Source organism: Tyto alba, unplaced genomic scaffold (genome assembly GCF_018691265.1).
Source record: "Tyto alba isolate M040663 unplaced genomic scaffold, T.alba_DEE_v4.0 Super-Scaffold_21, whole genome shotgun sequence".
NCBI classification, from domain to species: Eukaryota; Metazoa; Chordata; class Aves; order Strigiformes; family Tytonidae; genus Tyto; species Tyto alba.
The window spans coordinates 11,987,938-12,010,261 of NW_024881295.1; the positions used below are offsets into that span (position 1 = coordinate 11,987,938).

The following is a 22,324-nucleotide window of genomic DNA, read 5'->3' on the forward strand; positions in this document are numbered from 1 at the left end:
CGGAGGGGACGCCCCGGCGGGGCGGTGGCTGATTGGGGGGAGTGCACGTGGTCACACCCCCCCCTCCCCCCCACCTCGCCTCCTTCTTAGCGATTGGCTGAGCGAAGCCGGCAGCGGAAGGGGCGGAGCCGGCAGGAGAGCCGGGAGCTGCAGGTGGGAGCGGCTGTGTCCGTGGCCGTTAACGGCTGGTGCGGTGTCCTCGCGCCGAGGCGGGGGAGGGGGCGCGCAGTGAGGCTCGGCAGCGGCCACGGGTCTGCAGGCCTCCTCCTTCTCTTCCTCCTCCTCTGCCGTCGCCGCCCCGGCCCCGGCCCCGGCCGCCTCCGTCCCGCCCCTCCTCTCCTCCCTTCTCCGCGGCGGCGCCGGGGCGAGGCGGGCAGCTCCTCGCCCTTCGTGCCCGCGGCCGGCGTTGGGTTTGTGGGGGACGGATGGCTGAGGCGGCCGGTGCACAGATAACGCCCTGCTGTCGGCTTGGCTGGTTCCCACCCTCCTTCTCTTGATGATTTTTTTTTTTTTTTTAAGGTGGCTTCTCAGGGTTGGATGGATGGATGGGGAACTTCTTTAACCCGGTTAAGCTACCGCTGAGATGACACACCATGCTTGTGCAATTGTTGTTGGGTTTATTCCTTAATTTTAACGGTTCTTTATTTGATAACGCTCTGCTAACGTCACACACTTCTTAAAGTTGGGACCGAGGAGCTGTTATTTGGAGACTGGGTAGAAGGTGGGGTAAGAAAACTTCCAGTGCTAGGACACTGATTTAAGTCTGTGCGGGGTGGGCAGTGACGCTGGTTACTAAGCTGTCTGCTTTAGGCATCGCCAGGTCAGGGGCCTCTTTTTCCCTGGCAGTGAGCTATTTAGAAAAGGCTGTAATAGGATGAACTAACAGGATTTTGGCTGTTTTCAGGGTGAGGTAAAACTGTCTAATAGACAGAATGCTTCCACTTGCCTTTTGTCCACGGTGGTTTATAAAAGTCTATCGTTATTCAGTTTCTCAAGAGCTGCGTTTCTGAGGAATCAAATGGTAATTGGGATCTTTGTTGGCTGTAATGGTATAGAATCAGTTACAAGGTATGCTGAGCTACTGCTTTTAGAGACAGGAGCTAAATTAAAAACTTGTGGAACTGTAGCAGCATATAGGGAAACTTTCATAGGTAATTTTAATTTTATTCCCACTCCTTGGATAATAAAATGGTTTACATTTCCTGAGCTATCAGCCTAGTGATATTTATGAGGTCTGTGTTTACTGTGGGGAACAGAAGTGTATTGCACTTACAGTGTGTCTGTTCCACACCTACTGCTTTTTTTGGATGTTCCTAGTTGCTCTGTACTTTGGGGAGACTAATATTTCCAGATACTTCTGGGCAAGTGGCAGGTGGTATAAAGACAGAACTGTGTAACTCAAATTGCGTGGGTGACCTGGACGCTCCTGAGTTATTTTATACCATTATCAACTTCTTTGTGAGTCTTGTGAGTCTTTACCTTATTTTTATTTATAACCTCTTCTGGCAAAGTCAGTGTTTTATTCACACATTCTTTTATATATATTTATATATATATATATTTTTTTTTTTCCCCTCTCAGATTTAGCTCCCATGTATACAACAAATCGTTCAGAATGCAACGAGAGTGAGAGAATACCAAGTTTCTTGAGTTTTGTATTATTAGTATATAATATCACAAAGAATGTTGTTCAGAGAATTAACCAATAAATAGAATTCTAAGTTCACATCACTGATGATCTAATCAAATCCAGTCATCCTTCCCTGAACCAAACTACCTTTCTACTTCCTCCTAAGAGATCCTCTAGGTGTTATTGTGGGTGCTTTTCTAAGGGGTACAACATAATCTGCAACTTTTCTGTAAAATAATTTTTGAAAAGATTAAAAAAAAAATAGGTCGAAGCTAAGTGAAAGACTGGTCTATGTTAAACCATGCCTCTCATAGAAAAATTATGAGTTGGTCAAAATTCACTTGGTTTCATTTAGAAGGCTGTCAAGCTGTAGCCTTAGGAATTGGTTGTGAGTTGGTATCTGTCCCTTTTGCAGAAGGGAAAAAGTGCATTGTCATCTAGTTGGGCATCTTTATATAGGCAGATTAAACAAAACAGTACTTAAGCTGTTATATTAAAACCTCCTATATTAATGAAGAATCTCTTTATTCATTAAATAATTTTTCTTTTGTATTAATTTTATTTTATTCTTAGTGACGGTTGCTTGGTCAAATAAGATCTCCTAAGGATAACATTCTCTAATCTCCAAAGATGTCAGCTGTTTCAGGTAATCCAAAATTAGTATTCAGTATGTTCATTTTTCTAACAGGCACACTCACCCAATGTTATTGATTATTACTTAGATGAATTTAATTTATGCAGAAAAGTTTGTGGGGTCTATGTTATACTTCGGATTGGAAGAAAAGGTCCTTTTAGTGGATAAAGTTATGTTTCTTAGATAAAAGCTAAACCAAAAACAGGTTAGTCAAGGAAATTACTTAGTTTTCATTATTTTGAAAATACGATTTGTATTTCAACTCTTTTCTGCTGAGTAACAGTGGACATTTAGGAAGACAAATGTTCCCATTTTATGCCGTTTGTAAGGAGGATTATCTTTTTCCGTATCATACATTTTTGTTCCATAAGCAGATTACTGTATCTGCTATGCTTGGACAAAAATCTGTTACTTTGTGGGGCAGAGGAAAACATTTCCTCTTATGCTTTTCTGACCTGGCTCTAAAATACTGGTACACGCTTGGCATGCTGAAGTACGTATTAATTATTCTCTTAAACTCTGGGAATTGGGTTCCAGAACATAGTCTGTAGTTCACACAGATGAATATTAGGATGTAAAGAGGCAAATTCCCGCCAAAGGTTCACTTATGTAACCCAGGCTTCTGGGGAATAATTGCTTCAGATTTTTTTGGAATTGAAGAATGTCTTATGTTCCCAAAAGCTTTTGTGTTCTGTGTTCAAACCTGGATATTCAGATCATCTGGTTCTGCGTAGGAGGGAGATCTGGGTGCATGGAATGTAGTGTTTTGCTAATGTCCTTCTTTCCATCTTCAGAAGAGCTTTACTTGCTGAAGTTAATGTTGACTCTCACACGTAAATGCTTTCTATTAAAGATGTTCTAATGTTGTGCTCACCTTGGAATTGGCTGGAGTGCTCATTGTCTTCATTGTAACACTTGGAGATTTAATGTCAGGGCAGATAAAATATGCTTTTCACTGCTTAACACGCATCTGTAGAAAAGAAAATAATTTCAAGTGTTTCTGTGGAAAGGCACTGCTTTCGAGAAACTGGGTTGTGATACATTATTTTCTCTATTAATGCAGGCAATGATAGTGTTGCATATTTCTCATACGCCGTATTGGAGATGGCAATTTACAGTATACCTGTGTGTATATGACCTACTAACATAAGAAATATGTTAAGAATTGCGAGGTATTTTCATATGGCATATACAATATTAGGTGCTGTTATCTTACCAGTGGGCCTGTTTGTTTCTCTAGATCCTTTTGGCTTGTGTTTAATTTTTATTGTTCTCAATCAACAGATGAAATAAAGTATCCTTTAAAACTGGGATTAGCAATTTACTGTAGTTTCTATTCTGCCTTCACCCTGCTTTTCCCTTCAGTGCTAGAGGAGGTACTGGTTTCTATTGAAAATGAGCTGCAGGCAGTGGAGATGCAGATTCAAGAGCTTGTGGATAAACAGCAGGAACTCATTCAAAAGAAGATGAGGGTAAAAAGTCTGATAAAGCAGTCCTCGGGAGACTCGGAGGCAGGTGGAAGTAAAGACACCGAAACCTCAGCTGAAGCATGGAACAAAAAAGGTTTGCAGACAAATTCAAATATTCTAACATAGAAGTAAACTAATTCAGTAATGGGAGAATGTGATCATATAGAGTTTTAATTGGATAATGATATTTTCCTATTTAATTTTGTTCAGCTGGTGACCTGCCATCCTAATTACACAGGGTAATGTTTGTACTTTGCTCCCTGGGCACTCCTAAATACTAATTGGAGCTCTTCAGGGCAGAGTTATCACAAGAATGGCCTGTTACAACTACTTCTATTCTTTTCTTGTTGAAAAGTTACAAATTTATTTGATTTGATATAAAAATCCCAGAGTAAATCTGGATAGATTGCAATATTCACGTTTCCTGTTCGTTTATGTTCTAGAAATAATTACACTGTGTATTTTCAGGATTTGATAATAGTAGTCTTGCACTCTCAAAGTTACTTCACACTGTCTTTGTGTTTCTTCTTGCTTGAGTGGGTAGGACATTGGCTATGTCTGCTGTGGATTATGTAGCCCCACCATTTTAACATATTATGCAAATTAGATGGATGCTGACTGCCAAAAGTAACATGGAATACATTAGTACAGTAGAGTTAGTCCAAGTGGCAAGTGCCCCGTGGTGGAGTGAGGGCTGCTGTTCTTTTGGAAATGCTGTCTTTCAAGTTAAACACTAAGAGAAGTCCTGGATAGTTGGTGGGTCTTGATCATGTTATGACTAGCCAAATTAAATTCAGATATTTTTATTATTTTTTTTTCCCCCTCCTCCTTTACTTCACTTGCAATTTGGAGATGCATTGTTAGTTTCTGCCTGTATGTCTTGTCTTTTTTGGCTTTTTGAAAAATGAAATTAATTTTGTAGTCTAATCTATATTTGTCTGTGTTTCAGAAAAGTATTATAAAATATCAGTACTCTTACTATGCATAATCGCAAATTCATGCTATTGAACAAATCAATTTGTTTTTGGGTGACTTTGTGCCTAATTCTCTCTTCCTGTGCTTTGAAAAGTAACATCTTTGCAATCAGATGCTGTATACTTGTTGAATAAGAGCAGTAGCTAAATTTGGTCCCAGTATAAAACTCATTGAAGCTAGTGGGTGGCTTTTTTTGGTTTCAGACAGCTTTGGATCTTGGCTGTGATCTCTGTAAATTAGAAAGCAATGTCACCTTAAGTCCCAAAGTTAATTCTTGCATTGTATGAGGTGTAGCCTGGAGTTCCCACAGTTTTTCTGCGTTCTCATTTTAATAATACGAAAATGGTTAATATACTTCCTGATGCATCTGAAATTTGAGTTTTTACAGTATTATCTCTTTAAATGATGCAGTCTTTAGCTCTTTATTGAATAAAAGAAAAAGCTATTATAAGCATGTTGCGGTGATTATTTTAAGGAAGATTAAACTTCCCCTTCCTCCTCCCCTTCCTTTTTATTTTAATAAAAGCTTATTATCTCTGGAATATATGGAAAAAATAGTAGCCTTGCCTTCATTATAGTATTTGTAAACAATGTATTTGTGTGAGGGAAGCATTTGGGCAACTTAGTAATGAGACTATTATAGGGCTCAGTGACTGGTTGGGATTCTCCTTTTCATTTCATTTTGGACCATTCAGTTAACTTGATCATTAGCACTTTGAAGCTCTTCATCTGCCTGTGAGTTTTTAGCATTAGTTCACATTTATGTGCAATGAGAGCCTTTAGTCTGGAGGTAGACTGTGTTTACATTTCCTAGTGTTTTCAAAGGTCCACTTTGGAAATTAGTTTATAAAGACTCGGGTTGTTTGTAGCTTTTTGTGTGCCCTTATTGAATCTTTGAACACTTTCCCAGCTCTAAAATTGTGTTGCTTCCAGATTTAGTTATTGTATGTGTAAATTGCCCTTCCTTCTTTTTTTCTTTTTTAACTTGGTTATGAAACATGTTTGCTTTTTTTTTTTCCCCTTAACAGATTTTCCATGGTATGAGAAGATAAAAACTGCACTGCAGGGCAAGTTTAAACTCCAGAAGTTTAGGGCCTTGCAACTTGAAACAGTAAATGCTGCGATGGCGGGAGAGGATATATTTCTTGTCATGCCTACAGGTGGTGGAAAGAGCCTTTGCTATCAGTTACCAGCTGTCTGTTCTGATGGTAAGGGAAGAAAAGGTCTCCTATAAACAACTGGATTTATTTTCTCCCTTTTATGGTTATTTGGAGAATGAACATTATATTAGTGTCTAATATCACAGTATGGGGAAAAAAGAGCAAAGATAGGAGAGAAAGATTTACTAGAAACATGTGATCTAGATTTAAATAATTTATGTAGGCTCCTTTCAATATGTTATTAAACACTGAAAGAACTTTTAAAAAGTTTGTCACTATTTTTTTTCTTTCTTTTTTTTCTCTTTTAATTCAATACATAGACTGTAAGTTATTAAAGTATGGATATGTGTTATTTGTCTGTTCCATTCTGAAGTTTTAGCTTCAGGTTATTTGGAAGAGACTTCGTGTATAAATTTTTCCAAATAAGTATCCAGTTTTAGTCCTTAAGCTTTTTTTGGAAAAATAGCCCATCAAATTGCATGGAGGTTTACTTAGTTGCAAAGACCAAATTTACCAATACCTAGCATTGCTTAGTTGTGTGGTAAATTAGCACCTCATGACACAGATGTGAATCCAACTTTATTTGTTCTGTATATTAGTTCTTATACTATTTGTTGCAGCTCAGTTGTTTGTGGTCTAGATTGTAAGAGAAGGTATGTGTCACAGGCCATTGACGAGAAGTATCCCTATGTGACCTAGCACTCACTTATCAGCTATCTAGGAAGGGAATCTGCTACTGTGTATAAAGCTTAAGCTCACATTTGACAGTTCCTTCAGAACAAGGCTGATGACATCTGAACTGTTGAGTTTGCACAAAGATTGGTTGTTACAGGTTTCACGCTCGTGATATGTCCTTTGATATCACTTATGGAAGATCAGCTCATGGTTTTGGAACAGCTTGGTATTTCTGCAACTTTATTAAATGCCTCAAGCAGTAAGGTATGTTTAACTGCCAAATCTTCGTGGGGTTTGTGGTGTATGTGCTGGCATCTTGCCTCTGTATGTTATTCATAAATATTGAATGAATGGTGTAGTTTTATCAGCTAACACCATTCTATTAACAGTATCTTGCCAGCTACATGCTGTGATATTGATAATGTGAATAAGTATCTTGCATTCTTGTTTTAATGACAAGAACACATGTAAACCAATACCTTTTATGGGGCTGTTTAGAGGAAGTGAAGTACCTTTGGCTGGTGTGTGTGTGTGTTGTAGATTTTTACTTGGTGTCTAGACTTAAAAGATTGGAGAAGGTAATTTTTGTCCACTAGTAACATGTTGAACAGTGCAGGATTTTACATATATTATTTATCTTATTTTAGGATGGTAAGCTGTTTGGTCCAGAGGCCAAGAAGCAAATTATTTCCCAGTCTGTTTTTAGTCAGTTGCTTTTTACAGTGAAATATATTTTCCTGCTTACCAGGAGGCCGTGGTCATTAACTTGCAGGTGACACTGGATTTGATGTTAGTATCTTGAGGCAATGTGCTGAACTTGGAGCCTCCTTTGAGGTAGAGAACTTTGAAAACTTAGTAATAAAGACTACAGTTGTGTGTAAAAAAAATAAAAAAAAAAAAATATATATTTTACACTTATAGTACCACAGGCATGTTTGATACATTGCAGTTTACTGGGAAAATACTGATAGCACATGATGAAGCAAAGGCAAATACTCGATATTTTGCTTTTTCACAGTTCTGTGACAGTTTTTCCAAGTACTAAAATTAACATTTTATATATAATCTTCTGCAAAGTCTTGTAGTAGTCGTAAATACTGTGTAACAGTTTATCAGTTTCTGTTAATTACCATTTATGAACTGTTAATAACTTCCTAAGAACCTTAGCACTAAGCAATGTGTTGTCTTAGTTTGTTGGCCCCTGATTTCTCCTTTTGTTTTGAACAGGAACATGTGAAATGGGTTCATACTGAAATGCTAAACAGAAATTCGCAACTGAAGCTCATTTATGTGACCCCGGAGAAGATTGCAAAAAGCAAAATGTTCATGTCAAAGCTAGAGAAAGCTTATCAAGCAGGGTGTCTTGCTCGCATTGCTGTAGATGAGGTCCATTGCTGTAGCCAGTGGGGCCATGACTTCAGGCCTGGTATGCTCATTAGAAATCCATTTTTCAGTGTTATTCAGGCGTCAATAAATACTGAGTTAGGCCTGAAATAAAGCCCTGTGCTTTCTTCATATGTTAAGTAAATACTTAGTGTATGGCAAGTACCAGTGATAGCTCAAAGACTTTAAATTTAATTCACAAATAACTACATCCTTGTCCAGGAGCAAAGTTCATGCAAATGGGGGGTGATTTCAATGGTGATTTTACTGTCAGTATTCTGAAAAACTCCTAAATCAGTTTACTTTAACTGGAGCTTAATAAAACGAGTATTTTTGACTGCCATTTTCAATATGAACGATACAGTCATCTCTTAATCTACCGCTACATGAAAAAGTGTCATTCTGCACACCACTCCCTAACACTGGGTGACAGGGGTAGAGCGTTTTGTAAATTGATGAGATATGTTTGCATCACTTCTAAAGCAAGTTGAAACAATTGCCCTTGACTTGCAGGGAAATTGTGCTTCAGTTTGTTTCCAATCTTGTTAGTTGTGGAGGACTGTTACTTACTGGTTACTGTTTCTTTGCCTTTGAAAGAAAACCCGATTTGAAGCAATAGTAACTGTAAAGTCAACCTTTGCAGTTTTGTTTAAAAAGTGGTGTCTGAGCAAAGAGCCACAGCAGTTAAACAGGCAATGTGGTATTTGGGTATGTGCCTGTGGCTGCATTTCTGTTCTAAGGCAGCAAGTGATTGTCAGCACTGAGCCTTTAAAATCTTTCCTTAGTACAGTCTGGTCTACGTAGCCAAGTTCTAAAATGCTTATTAGCAAAGCTATGCTTTCTGAAAAGCTGTTTATTAAAGCAGACCTGTAAAATAAACCTGAATGTTGGTTAATACAGTGCCACTCATATTTTTCTAACTTTTTAAGAACTTCTGTTTCAATATGTTTTGCCTTCTGATTCATGGCTGCTTTTCTAAAATTCAATTAGAAGAGAAATAACCTCTTTTGACAAGTGCAACCTTTTTATTACTTCATTTGGATGGATAAATTAGTTCTGTGGCAAATTGGTCAGTAATAGCATTTATTGCAGTATTACCCCATTGAATGCTATCTACATTAATATCCTATTTAACTTTGCATCTGTGGTATGAGAAATCTTTCTTTTTCCCCTTTTTGTATTCTTGCTTAGACTACAAGTCTCTTGGTATCTTGAAAAGACAGTTTCCCAATGTTTCCTTGATTGGATTGACAGCAACTGCTACAAATCATGTTCTAAAGGATGCTCAGAAAATTTTACATGTTCAAAAGTGTATTACCTTTACTGCATCTTTCAACCGGCCCAATCTTTACTATGAGGTATGTCCTGTTACCTGTTTGACTGCATCGCAGTCATATTCTCATTTGTAAGTTACACTTGATGAATGTTAGAATAGATTTGCAATTATACATTTTAATAATAAACAGCTTTTTGACTGAATGATGGTATACTTTCATGACTTTGTCTTGCTGAATTTACTGTCATCTGCAAAGGCTGCTCTGTCTTTGTGAACAAGGCTTAGCAGATAGGAGTGTGTACAGGGGACAGGTAGGTAACAGGCTCACTGCTTCAAATTATTGGATTTGTCATAGGGTTGCAAAAAGTTGTGAATTATTGTGTTGTAATGTATTTTCAGTTTGACCACAACTTCTTTTATTGTTCTTCATGGAAAAACTTGTGTGCTTTTTTTTTCTATGGACTTTTGAGATGTAAACAGACTACACAAAGAGAATCTAGTAATTTTGGCTAAATGGCAGAATAGTTGTGTTTATTATATTGGAAGAAATAGGATAATAGGATTGATTGACATTGCCTGCCCATTTGAAGAACTTCCTGGCATGTGTTTATTATATTTTTGAGGTTCGACATAAGCCTTCAAATAATGATGATTTCATTGAGGACATAGTTAAGACCATTAATGGAAGATACAAAGGTCTCTCAGGTAAAAAGTTGGGGGGGGAGGATGGGAGAGGGGAGGTGAAAGAGCATGTTATTTTTTTATAATCTTCAACATTACAGGGATGTTTTCAAGTGATTCTGATATGTGTAGAGAAATTCTACCTTCACCATACAGTAAACATACATAAACATCCAGCATTAGAAAAAATTAAGTTCAACAAGATCTGTACTTTGAATAATTACTCTTTTCATTCACTAGTGTTTAAATGTCTGTACAGTTTACGTATCTTCTGAAGTTTTGAAATACAATGTATATAGAACAATGAAATACAGAAGTGTATATTGAAATACAAATACTGAAATACATATGTATATAGAACAATGTTTACTTAGATAAGAATAATAGCAGTTTTTAAGGTTGTAAAAACAAAGCTCAAAAATGGTTATCTATATGTTCTTAAATCACCTTTGTGTCATTTAGTATCTATGTGTCAGGGTACTTACTGTCTTGAACACTTCTTTTTCATACTTGATCATAAGATTCCTGTATTATTCAGTGCCCAGAATGGGTGTGTGATGGGCTAAATTGCACTTTTGTGATGAAAGCAGAACTGTAAAAGTAGGATTTTGTGTAATCAGTAAATTATGTAGTGCAAATAAAGAGGAGAGCTGTATTACAAAGGCAACAGAACCTAATTTTCCAGAGCAGCAGCCTGTCCCTGTCCCTGCTGTGGAACTCTGTGGCTGTGATGAGCAGCTCCCCGAGTACAAAGTGCTAAGATGATGAGAAAATGCATGACTTTGTGTGTGATCCTTGATTTAGCCCAGACTGACTAATGACAAAAAGCAGATTTGTCTGAAACCTCAGGTGAGATGTCATAAGGAACAGCACCCCTTTACATGAGCATTAATAACCACTGTCATCCTTGAACATTAATAGAATACTTCCATGTTTATGTGGATTGGCACCATATTTCTTCTTTAGCCTACAAGTCAAAGCTGATAATTGAAGTTCCCTTCATGGCTACCAATACTACAGACTGAATAGGCACAAAGGTTGTTTACTGTTTTTTATTTACTTATTTTAAAGTTAATAAAACTTTGAAAGTTGTTTTTAAATATTGGAGATTGTTTGGGGTTTAAGACATTACAGTAAGGCATCTTTCACTTTTGTGCAGGAATTATTTACTGTTTTTCTCAGAAGGATTCTGAGCAAGTTACTGTGAGTTTGCAGAAACTGGGAATCAAGGCAGGTACTTACCATGCGAATATGGATGCTAAATATAAGACCAAAGTTCATAAAGGATGGGCAGCAAATCAAATCCAGGTTAAGTGAATACTTTTCATAGGCTTATGTCTCATTTAAACAAATTGTGTTTTAGTACCTTGATGGTTTCTTAATGTTTTTTCAGGTTGTAGTGGCAACTGTTGCTTTTGGCATGGGAATTGATAAATCTGATGTGAGGTTTGTAATTCACCATTCTATGAGCAAATCCATGGAGAACTACTACCAAGAAAGTGGACGTGCAGGTATTGTAGGAAATGGCTTTTGCAAAGTTTACTATATATATCTGTTATCTGATTTCAGCCATTTGTGTTGTGTCTTGTCTTTGAGACAGGTTCCAGAGTGTATAATGCCACTCTGCCTCTGTAAAGAGGCTTTAAAGCGAATATAAACTATATTAATAATCTCAGTCTTCTGTACTGCAGTGTAGCAAAGAACAACTGGTTGCCTAGCCTTTTACTTAGCATTTTTTTAATTACTTGATTTTTGAGATATCTGTGGCTTACCAGAATAATTTCATAATATGACATTGACTGATCAGATGTATGTTACAGAATTTTTTTTTTTTCCTTTGCATAGCAACTGAGGTGTGTGATTTGCTCAGATTGTCTCTGGGTGATGACTAGTTGCTGTATGAATTTCAGTGGCCACAGAAATACAAGTAGATTGGAGTGTCTGGAGCAGGAGACTATTAAGGATTGATGAATGTATAGTAGCACCAAATAGCTGTTGTGGCTAAAAAAAAAGTTTTTGTGGTGTTTTGGTTTGGTTTTTGACCTTATATATTACTTTTTCAAAGACAGATTTGAATCTGTGTGGAGGAGAGCTTTTTAAGGACCTTGAGTGGCAGCTGTTTGAAATTTTAACTATGCCTGTGTGATAAAAATTGGACTTAATGCTGCCTTAAGAAACACAGCAGTCATCGAAGTTTGTGAGAGCTTCTGTCTGCTTACACTAGAACGAGGTTACTTCTAGATAGTGCTGGAGGTAACAGGAAATATAAATATTGAAGTTGTGAGACAAGGGCCATATAGGTGCTGAAATAGTTGTTTCATAATGCTTATCAACTCGGGATCATTAAAGCAAGCTTTTGTGTTTCTTTTTCATATCTCTATTTAAATGAGATTCTTCTGGGGAGGAATTAAGTACTGCTACTCATTTTTCTGAACATACTACTTAGGTTATGAAACATTCCTCTTTCCTCCACTTGCCCATCCAAGTGAAGTAGTTCCTTTCTCTTATGTTAAAACTTAAACATTTTAAGAAGTTTTTAGGCCATTTCTGCTTTCTGGATCTTGTGTACAGCAGCACATAATTGGGAAAGGTGGGCAATGGGAAGAGAGAGATGAAGAAAGCTCAGCTATAGAAGTCACAGTTGGTTTTAAATGAAATATTTTGTTAAATCATACCTAATTCTCTCCTTATTTATTACCATTAATACCTGATAAGGTATTTGAAGTTCACAGTATTTTTTAATCTAGTAAGAATTATGCTTTGAGCTGTATTTGGCTAGGATTTTCCAAGAGGTGTTAGGGTGAGAAAATAGTGATTTCACTGACTTTCTATATGATACCAATCTTTTATTTTTGTTGGTAAAGAGTCAAAATAAGTTTTGTAGTGTTCTCAGTTTGCTTGATGCTGTACTAGAAGACTGTTCTAAATTATTTTATTTCTATTTGTATCATGCTGTGTTCTATCAGCTAATATGGTTATGCTTGATACTATATCAGTCATACACTCTCTACATAGATGCTGCAGAAGCCCATGCAGATAAGAGTGGAATTTGTACCAGAAAATGCTATGCTTAAAATCTCTTCAAAATTTTTTGTTAATTTTAATGCATTGCAGGTAGAGATGACCAAAAAGCTGACTGCATTTTGTATTATGGTTTTGGAGATATATTCAGAATCAGCTCAATGGTAGTGATGGAAAATGTAGGGCAAGAGAAGCTGTATGATATGGTGTCTTACTGCCAGAATACAAACAAGTAAGTTACTGTGGTGGCTTGGTTGCTTAGCTTTTAAATAGGCTAATTTTGTTGGGTTTTTTTAGAGGGTATTTAAAAAAAAAAATAACCTACCATAATACCAACCCACCCACAAAAACAACAAAACAAAAAAACCCACCACACTGTAGAAGCACTACTATTGTAACAGTCTTGAGTTTGGAGTTTGTGGTTTGACTGCTCAGTACGTGTACTCTTGCACATAACTGAATGTTGGTGTGTTACTTGCCAGCTTCGGGATAAAGTTATGGAAGCAGTTATGTTGAGGTGAAGTATCTCAACAAACGCTGTTTGGATTTCAAATCCCATTCAGAGCAAAAACTGGAATGCTTTGGTTTTTACTGTAAAGTACCAGTGTTTAATGGTCATACAGAAATCTACATGTGTTTAATGCTTCATCTGCTGCATGGAGCTATTTGGAATACTTCATGGGAAACACTTGTATCTGTTGTGGACAACTCATGCATTCAGTATAGCCTCTCTTGGCCTTGATCTAAGAATTAATTCATATCCTGTTTGATTTTTTTCATTCTATTGAAATTGCAGGTTATACTTACTTTTTTGCTTTAGCCAAACCGTTCCTACAGTGCTGGTTAGTATTACTAAAAGCTACTAGTTATTTCTGTTAGCATAACTGACAGGGAATACTGTATTGTAGTACTTGCTTTCTGATTTTTTCCTGAGATAATTCTTCATGCTTGTTTCGAGGTACAAGCTGACCCAAGGGACCTTATTTTTGCCACTGTCATGATTTATTACACAGGCGTATGCACTTAGGTTCTATAGTCCCTCTTTGCTCTCTGTTCTTTCAGGTGTCGCCGGGTCCTCATAGCCCATCATTTTGATGAAGTATGGGATTCTGCAAACTGCAACAGAATGTGTGATAACTGCTGTAGAGAGAACTGTGAGTAAATTGTTTTTTTAACCAAGGACCGAGAACGTGGAGAAGATTGGCTTAAAGAAATACCTAGTTTAGACAAACTGTGAGCAACTTCTGTAAAGTGTTCTTGTAATGCTGCCTGTTTCCAAGGCACAAATTTTGTAATGAACAGCAGTTTTCAGTGGCTTAACATTGCCAAGCTCAGGGTGTTCAGCAGGATACTTCCTAGTTTGGCTTTTTGCCTGAGACCAAACACTTTGGTATCGTTCAGGCTCAGCTGCTCATCTGTTTCCAAAAGTGAAGCTGGGACAAGGGTGAGATTGGCTTACCTGTTTTAAAGATTCTGGTATGTGTCAGGATTTGTTTGGGTGTGAAAACCTTATTTTGAAAAGGAGCCTCTTGCTCTCTGCATGCCAAGCTGTTCACACTTAGGCACTAAGAAGGCACAGTTTGCATATGTCCTCTTACAAGTTGCTTGGTAAAATCTCTGAGGATTTCAGTGGTGTGTGTTCAGGAGATATACCTGTGTCAGGACTGTTCATGACAGTTGTGTCCAGCAACTGAGCACACTAATTCAGGTTTTTGCTGTGTTAGCCCTAACAGCACAATGTCTAGTGTGTGCTTTTCCTTTGGAAGAAAGTTGGGATCGTAAGAGGGAAGGTATATGGGCCAGAAGTAGAGGGAACTTGGGAGACAAGCTGAACCAAGGCCTGCTGCATGGTAAAGGAGGATGGTTTCAGTAGAATGTGGTTCTGGGACATAAGTTCTTTTGCTGCTTTGCCCAGAAACATCCTGGGTGCTGTTGGGTAGCTGGCTTTTACTACACTTTCATGGGCGATCGTTGCGTGCTTTGACTGTCATTTTTGGTGCTCATCCAGAAAGCTGGAAGTCTGCAGATGCCCAAAGTATCTGTTGCTGCACTTATTAAGCGAGAGCTGTAGTTTAGACACAGGAAACCCCATGTAAAGCTAGAAAGCTCTGAACAGTGCTGAGAAAAAGTTGGTCCTGAGCATCTCTCACTGGCCACACAAAACCACCTAAAATTTCTTTGAGGACCAGGCAAATTCTTGTAATAGGTGGAAAATACTATCTCCTCATACCACATATCTGCTGCAAAACATTTGGATAATGTAATGGTCAGCACTTGAAAAACTTAGGAAAAACTCTGTATTCAAAACTGTTCTCATAACTAGACTTTGTCCCCCCCAAAATGCAGGGAAATAACATAGACAAAACAAAGGTATTAAATATATTTTTTTTCTTCATACAGTTAATTATATCTACATAATAAAACTGTTTGGCAAAAGCATGCAAGTAACAATGTCTTGTTAACTTCTAGTTGGAAATGGGGCTTAATTGAATTTTATATTGGGATCTGAGGTTGAGAGAGAGTGTAGAGCTGGCTTATACCCAAGACTTCGAGGAGCTATGTGATGAAATATAGTTGTAATATATCCTGTTTACTGCCGGTATACCCTCAGGGCCTTTTGATATATAATCAAGGTCTGAGGAAAGCTAGCAGTACTACTAGTTTTTCAGTACTTAATTCTCAGTATTGGAGGAGGCAGTTGAGGTAATTCTGTGCCGTGATTGATCATGCATCAGAAGCATGATCATTATATACTACATGGATGCGTTAGTGCTCAGAATAATTATTCATGATGAGGCTAATTTGTATAATGAAATTAATACTTTTTTTTCTGCCTCATTTTGTCTGTAAGTGTCTTGAGAGAAGAATTGTCAGATTTATATTCTTCAATTTGTCTCTGCTCTTTAATCTTTCCATAATAAATAATATGGGTGAGGAGAAGGAAACCAGCTGCAGAGTAACACAGTAGCTACCTTACAAATTTTATGCTTTATAAATGCTTCTTTGAAATAATTTATGTGGTTTGTAATGTTAAATATATGTTAAAATGTTTGCAGGATTGGAGTTTTAATAATGAAGTAGAAAGATAAGTGTAAACCTGAGTATGAATACATCCTAATTTGACAAAGGGAAATTTACAGCTTTATTTCTTAAGTTATACTTTAAAAACAGAACACAAAAAGCATTGCTGTTATATGGCATATAGATATATGTTTATAAATATATATCTCTGTAAATATATAAAAGTACATATGTATGTTTATAAGGATACTATGTAAATAACTGTAAATAATACGTTGTTTAAATATTACTTCACTTTTGTAGCATGTGAGAAAATGGATATAACAGGATACTGCAGGGATCTAATCAAGATACTTGAGCAAGCTGAAAATATGAGTGAGAAACTCACCCCACTGAAATTAATTGATGCCTGGTCTGGGAAAGGTATATCAAAATTCAGAGTGACTGAAGTTACTCCACCAAAGCACCCACGAGAGGAACTGGAGAGAATTATTGCCCATTTACTGCTGCAGCAGTATCTGAAGTATGTAAGATGACTACTTATTTATTTTTTTTTATATCCAGTAGTCACTTTTCTTTAGTCATGTGTTATTTCTGTGTAGTATTAATGTGGATACATTCTGTAGTCTCATTTTGAGCCTTTATTTCAGATGCATTTAATGTATTTAAAAAAAAAAACTCAAAAGATACCATATTTCTACTTCAAAATGGTAAAACAGAAGTTGGAGGAACATTTGGAATGCTGTATCTCTTTCAAATTTAAAAAGCTGGGGTCTTCTGTATTCAGGTTGAACCTTTAAATCTGCAGCAGGCTTCATTTTGGAGAAATAGTCTCATTTACATTCCATGGATAAGCAAAGCAAATAGGATTGCCCAGATGAAGTCTAGGTCAGGACAGGCCAGCTAATGTGGAAAGTGGTAGTCGGAAATTTTAAGAAAGTATAGTGAAAATAACAGCAGTGCTTCTTTTGTAAGCTGGCTATCTGTGAGGTATGTGTTTTGTCTTTTCATATTATTTTGGAAGATCCAAGAATATGTACAAATCAAATATTTAATCCCTTTATTTTTGTTTTAAAATTTTTTGGCATCTGTTTCTACAGCTGACTTCTTATACTCTTAAGAGGGTGAACGCATGACTTACTACATCTTTTTTTTTTCCTCATTTTCTCCATGTATTCCAACAGATTGATGTGCGTGTGTGGGTGTGTGCAAAGGTCCACAAACTGAATTATGTTCAGTTGAAGTGTTGACCAGGATAAAGCAGAATCAAGCTACTGTTTGAAACATCATCAGAAGGATTAATGTGTCCGATTTTCCCCCTGCATGGTCTAGCCTGCCTTTGTTTCCAACCTTCCTTTATAACACTGATTTAATTTATGCAGGGAAGACTTCAGCTTCACAGCATTCGCTACAATATCCTACCTGAAGATAGGACCAAGAGCAGGTCTACTGAAAAATGAGGCACACGTCATAACTGTAGAAGGGATAACAAACAAGAAAAGTGTTCACAAGGTATTTATATCTGTACTGACTTGCTATACAGATACCTTTTCCGTGATCGTTTATTTTAATAGTTTGGTACATGCTCGATATCTTTTTCATAGTAATGCAATCAAGAGGATTTAAAATAGACCTACTATCTTCACTCTTGTGTGGGAACATAAAAAAAGGAAAACAATATTAGAATTTTAATAGACTTGTTTATAACTTACAGGACAAAACATCTCAACCTTCAAATTCGAAAGGAAGCAGAGAAAATGCTCAGACTATTTCAAAGACTGTCCAAGATTCAGTGATGAAAAAGTCACATGAAAATAAACGGCGTAACTGTGGTTCTGACGTAAAAGCAAAGAAGTTTAAGCTTCAGGCAGGCGGAGATGACCAACCAGTAGTTCTTGATTGAGTTTCACAGACTACATTTAGGATCTAATCATGTTTGCTTCTCCATGGACAATACAGTGTGTAAGTTCAGTTTGTGTGTTAGTAATGGGGGTTTTGTGCATTTTTTTAATAAAAACCAAACAGGGAATCAAATGTCTTTAAAACCCTTGAATCTAGAAAGAGTCTAGTAGTCAAGGGAAAGATGCTTCATATCAAAATAACTGGTCTTTAATATCTTGCAATACAGCAATGACTACAAAATGTAAACAATTACCATGTTGCCTTTTTAACTCTCTTGGAAGTATACTATGTAGTAACACTTTTGCAGAATCACGCAGGCTGGAAGGGACTTCCAGAGATCATCTAGTTCAACATCCTGTGCAAAGCAGGTCCAGTGGGAACAGGGTGCTCAGGGCTGTGTCCAGTTACATTTTGGCAGTCCCCAAGGATGGAGATTCCCCAACCCCACTCGGCACCTGTTCCAGTGCTTGACCACTTTCATGACCAAAACAAAAGAAAAAAGGACATTAGAGCTAACTTATTTGCTGTGTTGCGACTTGTCTATTGCCTCTTGTCCTACTGCTGTGCTCTTCTGAGAAGTCTGGCCCCATGGCTGCTATGCCCTTCTTTTAGGTAGCTGAAGACAACAGCAAGATCACAACAGTCACTCTCTTCCACTCCACCTGCCATCCTCACTTCTTTTTTTAATCTGGAAGAAATCCAGTTCTCTGCTTCTCCTCTCTGAGCACCTAGGCAGCTTGGTAGCTGTCTGCTAGACTCAGTTAGGTATATCAGTAGGTTTCTTTTACGGGGACTTAAAAGAAACTTAACCCAGCACTCTAGCTGTAACCTCACAAGTGCTGAATACCCAGAAAGAGTCTTTCCCCCAAATTGCTGTACTTTAGAGAAGATTTTCAACAGGGTGCTACTTCAGACTTGTAGAGGTTTTTGTGAAATATATGTATCTATCCCTTTAAAATAAGTCTGTTGCTCTTAGAACTGTATTTCTCTAGCTTGTTATTCAAATAGAAAATTACCACTTCTGTGCTTTTCAGAAGTACCTAGGTTTATGTTTAAAAACAAGGTAAGTTCTCTTGATCTCAGCTCTTCCCTTTGTAGAAGTTATACTTTGTTGGGGAAATACAGAAAAAGTTTCACTCAAGAAATATTTCTCTGCCTTCTTTTTTCCCCTCTTTCCCCTGATGAATTGGCTTATATTCCAGCTACAGATCTGTATTCTAGTTGGAAGAGAATCTGGTTGCCCTAGGAAATATTCTTCTGCTCTATAATCATTAGACCATGACTGCAGTGAAAGTTGCATACTTTAAGCTCTAAATGTGGGCTGCATTAAGTTTAATTTTTGGGAGGTTTCTGAATTCTAGTCCCTTAACTTTGCTACTCCACCTCTCCATTTCCGCACATTCCTGTTGTTTGTGGAAATGGAACAGAGAAGCAACTGTAGGAGAGTATTGCTGCTTGTCTGTGTCTTAAAGTAGAGTGTCTCTACCATTTTAAAGAGCAACCTCTTTTGACTCACCTACAATTCCATTCACATCATGCCTTGGTTCTGTCAGGGTAAGAAAGCCAGTGCTTACTGCTGCGGATGTTCTTGTATTCCCTTGTCCCACACAGCTGAGTGGCTGATGGCAATTAAATACCTGTCCGGGTGAATGCTGAGTGTGTTTCTCTGTAATATACAGGTTCAGTGCAAGCTTCGTCAAAACTATAATAGTTGAGAGAACAAAGATGATCAAGATCACTCAGGATTACAAAGTAAGAGTAGAACAGAAAACAGAAGTTTTTAAGATGTTTCACAAGTAGTGGGAAGTTAATTGATAAATTACAGTAGAATTTTAATTGAGGTTTGAAATGAGATTGAAACTGACATAATTTTTTTGCTAGAAAGGCAGAAAAATTGTATTTTGAACAGTCAGGACCTGAGGCTGAACCTGGGAAGACCTTAGTGTACTAGGTACTTAAGGGGTAGTTGATAAAAAGAATGCTTGAGCTGTTACCTTGATGAGTCAGAAAAACATGAGCTGCCACTGAAATCCTTTGTTTTGTAACCAACCAGGCCTTTTGCTGCTGCTGAGAACTCTGTGCTTTCAGTTCCACTTGTGCTGCTGGGAGCAAGAATAGCTGGGTTGAGGGAAGAGGCCTGGAGGGCAGCTCTGCCCACACTGTCAGTTCCTGAGCAGCACCAACTGCTGGGCTTTGGTTTTGTTTATGCTCAACCACCTTTAAGCAGTGCTTAATCTCAAAAATGCAGAGGTCATGGTTATACTATGTATTAAAAAGAATCTTTGAACCACATGGAAGTTACAAATAGAGTGGTCCTGTCCTTGACCCTCAGGGTTCTGGATTTCCCCTCTAATTTCTTCTGAACGAGAAGATAATGTATGTTGAGCCCCAAATCCCAGGACTGTAAAATGCTGCTGGGATAAATTCAGTAACCAGGAAAGTGCCTTTATTAACTCCTTGGAGACTGATCTCAACCTAGACCCATGTGACCTCCCTCCTCTCACATGCACTTCAAGAAGTTGCTAGAACACTATTGACATCTTAATATTTACATTTGACTACTTGTCTGAAAGGAATAATGGAAGGCTCATTTACACGCAGTAACTCGACTTGAGGAAAGTGATACTCTTTTCCAAAGACAAGATCATCAGCATCCTGTCTTAAAAACCTCCTGTGCTGAGGACTCTACTGCTATCAATATTCTCTGAAATTGGTTAATTAAAAGGCATCAACAGTGTTTATTCATGCAGTCCTACCTTCTGCATTGTGTAATTAAGTGGCATGGTGTCTTTTTCTTCATGACAGACCCAAGGTGTTCTATGGACTGAAGAAAATCTTTAGCTATATAATTTTTCTGTCTCCTATTTACCTGTATGTGAATTAGTAGTATGTACCTGTTGACTTCCTTTGAACATCAGTGTTTCCAGAAACAAGTAAAGACCCAACAGCTCCTGCTGACTTCAAGCATTGCTTAGGCACAGAGGAGGTTGAATGCTAGATTGGATTCATTTATTTATTTAAGACCTTAGCAGCCAGTGATCAGTAAGGAAAATTCAAACTCATTATAAAACATGAGTTCTGGTAGGTTTTACTTTGGATCCATTCCCCAGATAGTCAGATGTATACCAACTGAAATATAAACCAAGCATAACTAAGAACATGCTCTTCATCTTTATTTTTCCGGTAGAATCTTGTCAGTGACTAAAGCTTAGTATTTTACCCATTGTTAACTGAAACCTTTGCCAAAAAGGGAATGAATTCATTTAATTAAACAGGTTTTTTCTTAAAAAATAATTTAAGAGTGATTTTCTGGGAGAAGTCTCAATATGTACTGCCAACTTTGCATTTAGTGGAGTACAGCAAACTGGTCCCTGTTTGACCCTAAATAAACAACAGCTTGTGAGTAGCAATTGTAGAACAAAAACAAAAGCCAGTATGAAACAACCTCTCTCCATGGATGGGCCAGTATGAAACAACCTCTCTCCATGGATGGCACTGTGGAATACAGAGAGGATGTTATGAAATAGCTTACAGTGTTGGGCTTTATCACCTAGGCACTAAACTATGCCTAGGAACTAAAAAAGGAGCAGCTTGATTGAAGCAAACCTGTACATATGCATCACTATTATTAAAGTGCATCTTGGGTAACTAAACATACAGCCAGGGGCGTAGTTGCAAGTGAAAACAGCTAGCTTAAACCCCCCTTTGCAACTTAACAGTAGGTATTTCATCACTAGTTACCACAAATCAAATTGGGAGTTTAGTACCTGCAAAAATTCCTTCCTGGAACCAATATGCATGATGGGGAGCGAGGAGAGGGCAGAAAGTGGCCAAGAGACATTGTCCCCAGGAACGTTCTCATTAAGTGACTGTAACCGCTGCCTAGGGAGATTCCCACCGGGATCTGGGTCTCATGTTCCGAAGGGCAGCCCGGAGCACCCACCCCCTGAGCTGGAGGCAGCAGCCTGCTCCCCAGGCCCCTGCCAGGCCAGACGGCTGCAGGCACCATCCACCCCACCCGTGCTGGAGTTAAGCCTTTCCAGGGAGCAACCTGCACCTGGGCCCTGCTGGAGAGCAGCCAGGCTGCACCAGGGCAGGGCTCTCACCCTACAGCAGCAGCTCAGGTGACACCGCATCCTGGCTGTCTTTGTTCAGAGTTTTTGTGTGAGTACAAAATACGTTTCTTTCAGAAATAAACTTATGGGGTAGGGGGGAAGAGAAAATAAGGCCTCCATCTTGCTATCTGTATTTCTGGGTAGTGAGAGCTACGAGCACAGATCTCCCCTGTTAATCTGAGCCAGCCTGCCAGAGCGGCCGCCCTTTGCTGGAACAGGAGTCTGGAAACCCATGGCACACACTCAGAGGTCTGAGCTATCGGGATGGTAACACACTGCGTGGCTGCCATGTAAACATTCACCCGAGCAAAAGCAAGTGGCAAAAGCACTCATAAGAACACGCCTGGGAGGAGGCAGCTGCAGGCAGGTAAGGCAGCACCAT

At 38.2% G+C, this 22,324-nt stretch overlaps 1 protein-coding gene across 6 annotated transcripts; it reads left to right on the top strand.

Moving 5' to 3' along the window:
- The first annotated feature begins 32 nt into the window (after positions 1-32).
- RECQL (RecQ like helicase) lies at positions 33-21,118 on the top strand. 6 transcript variants are annotated; one of them, XM_032986166.2, is made up of 16 exons: positions 147-726; positions 1,318-1,458; positions 2,204-2,276; positions 3,630-3,827; positions 5,737-5,916; positions 6,701-6,807; positions 7,771-7,969; positions 9,118-9,284; positions 9,826-9,907; positions 11,043-11,191; positions 11,277-11,394; positions 12,998-13,136; positions 13,967-14,058; positions 16,229-16,448; positions 17,308-17,437; positions 17,640-21,118. In XM_032986166.2, the coding sequence occupies exons 3-16, from the start codon at positions 2,261-2,263 to the stop codon at positions 17,826-17,828; spliced, it is 1,986 nt and encodes a 661-aa protein (XP_032842057.2). In that variant the 5' UTR covers positions 147-726; positions 1,318-1,458; positions 2,204-2,260; the 3' UTR covers positions 17,829-21,118. The 6 variants fall into 6 exon arrangements, with proteins under 6 accessions (XP_042651109.1, XP_042651111.1, XP_032842057.2 ...); XM_042795176.1 differs by having other exon boundaries at positions 147-251; positions 520-1,458; XM_042795175.1 differs by lacking the exon at positions 1,318-1,458 and having other exon boundaries at positions 33-153.
- The last annotated feature ends 1,206 nt before the right edge of the window (positions 21,119-22,324 follow it).

Excerpts from the sequence above, each read along its gene's own strand:
- RECQL (XM_042795175.1), top strand. Across the intron at positions 9,908-11,042 it reads AAGATACAAAGGTCTCTCAG|GAATTATTTACTGTTTTTCT; the intron begins GTAAAAAGTTGG and ends ACTTTTGTGCAG. Across the intron at positions 13,137-13,966 it reads TACTGCCAGAATACAAACAA|GTGTCGCCGGGTCCTCATAG; the intron begins GTAAGTTACTGT and ends CTGTTCTTTCAG.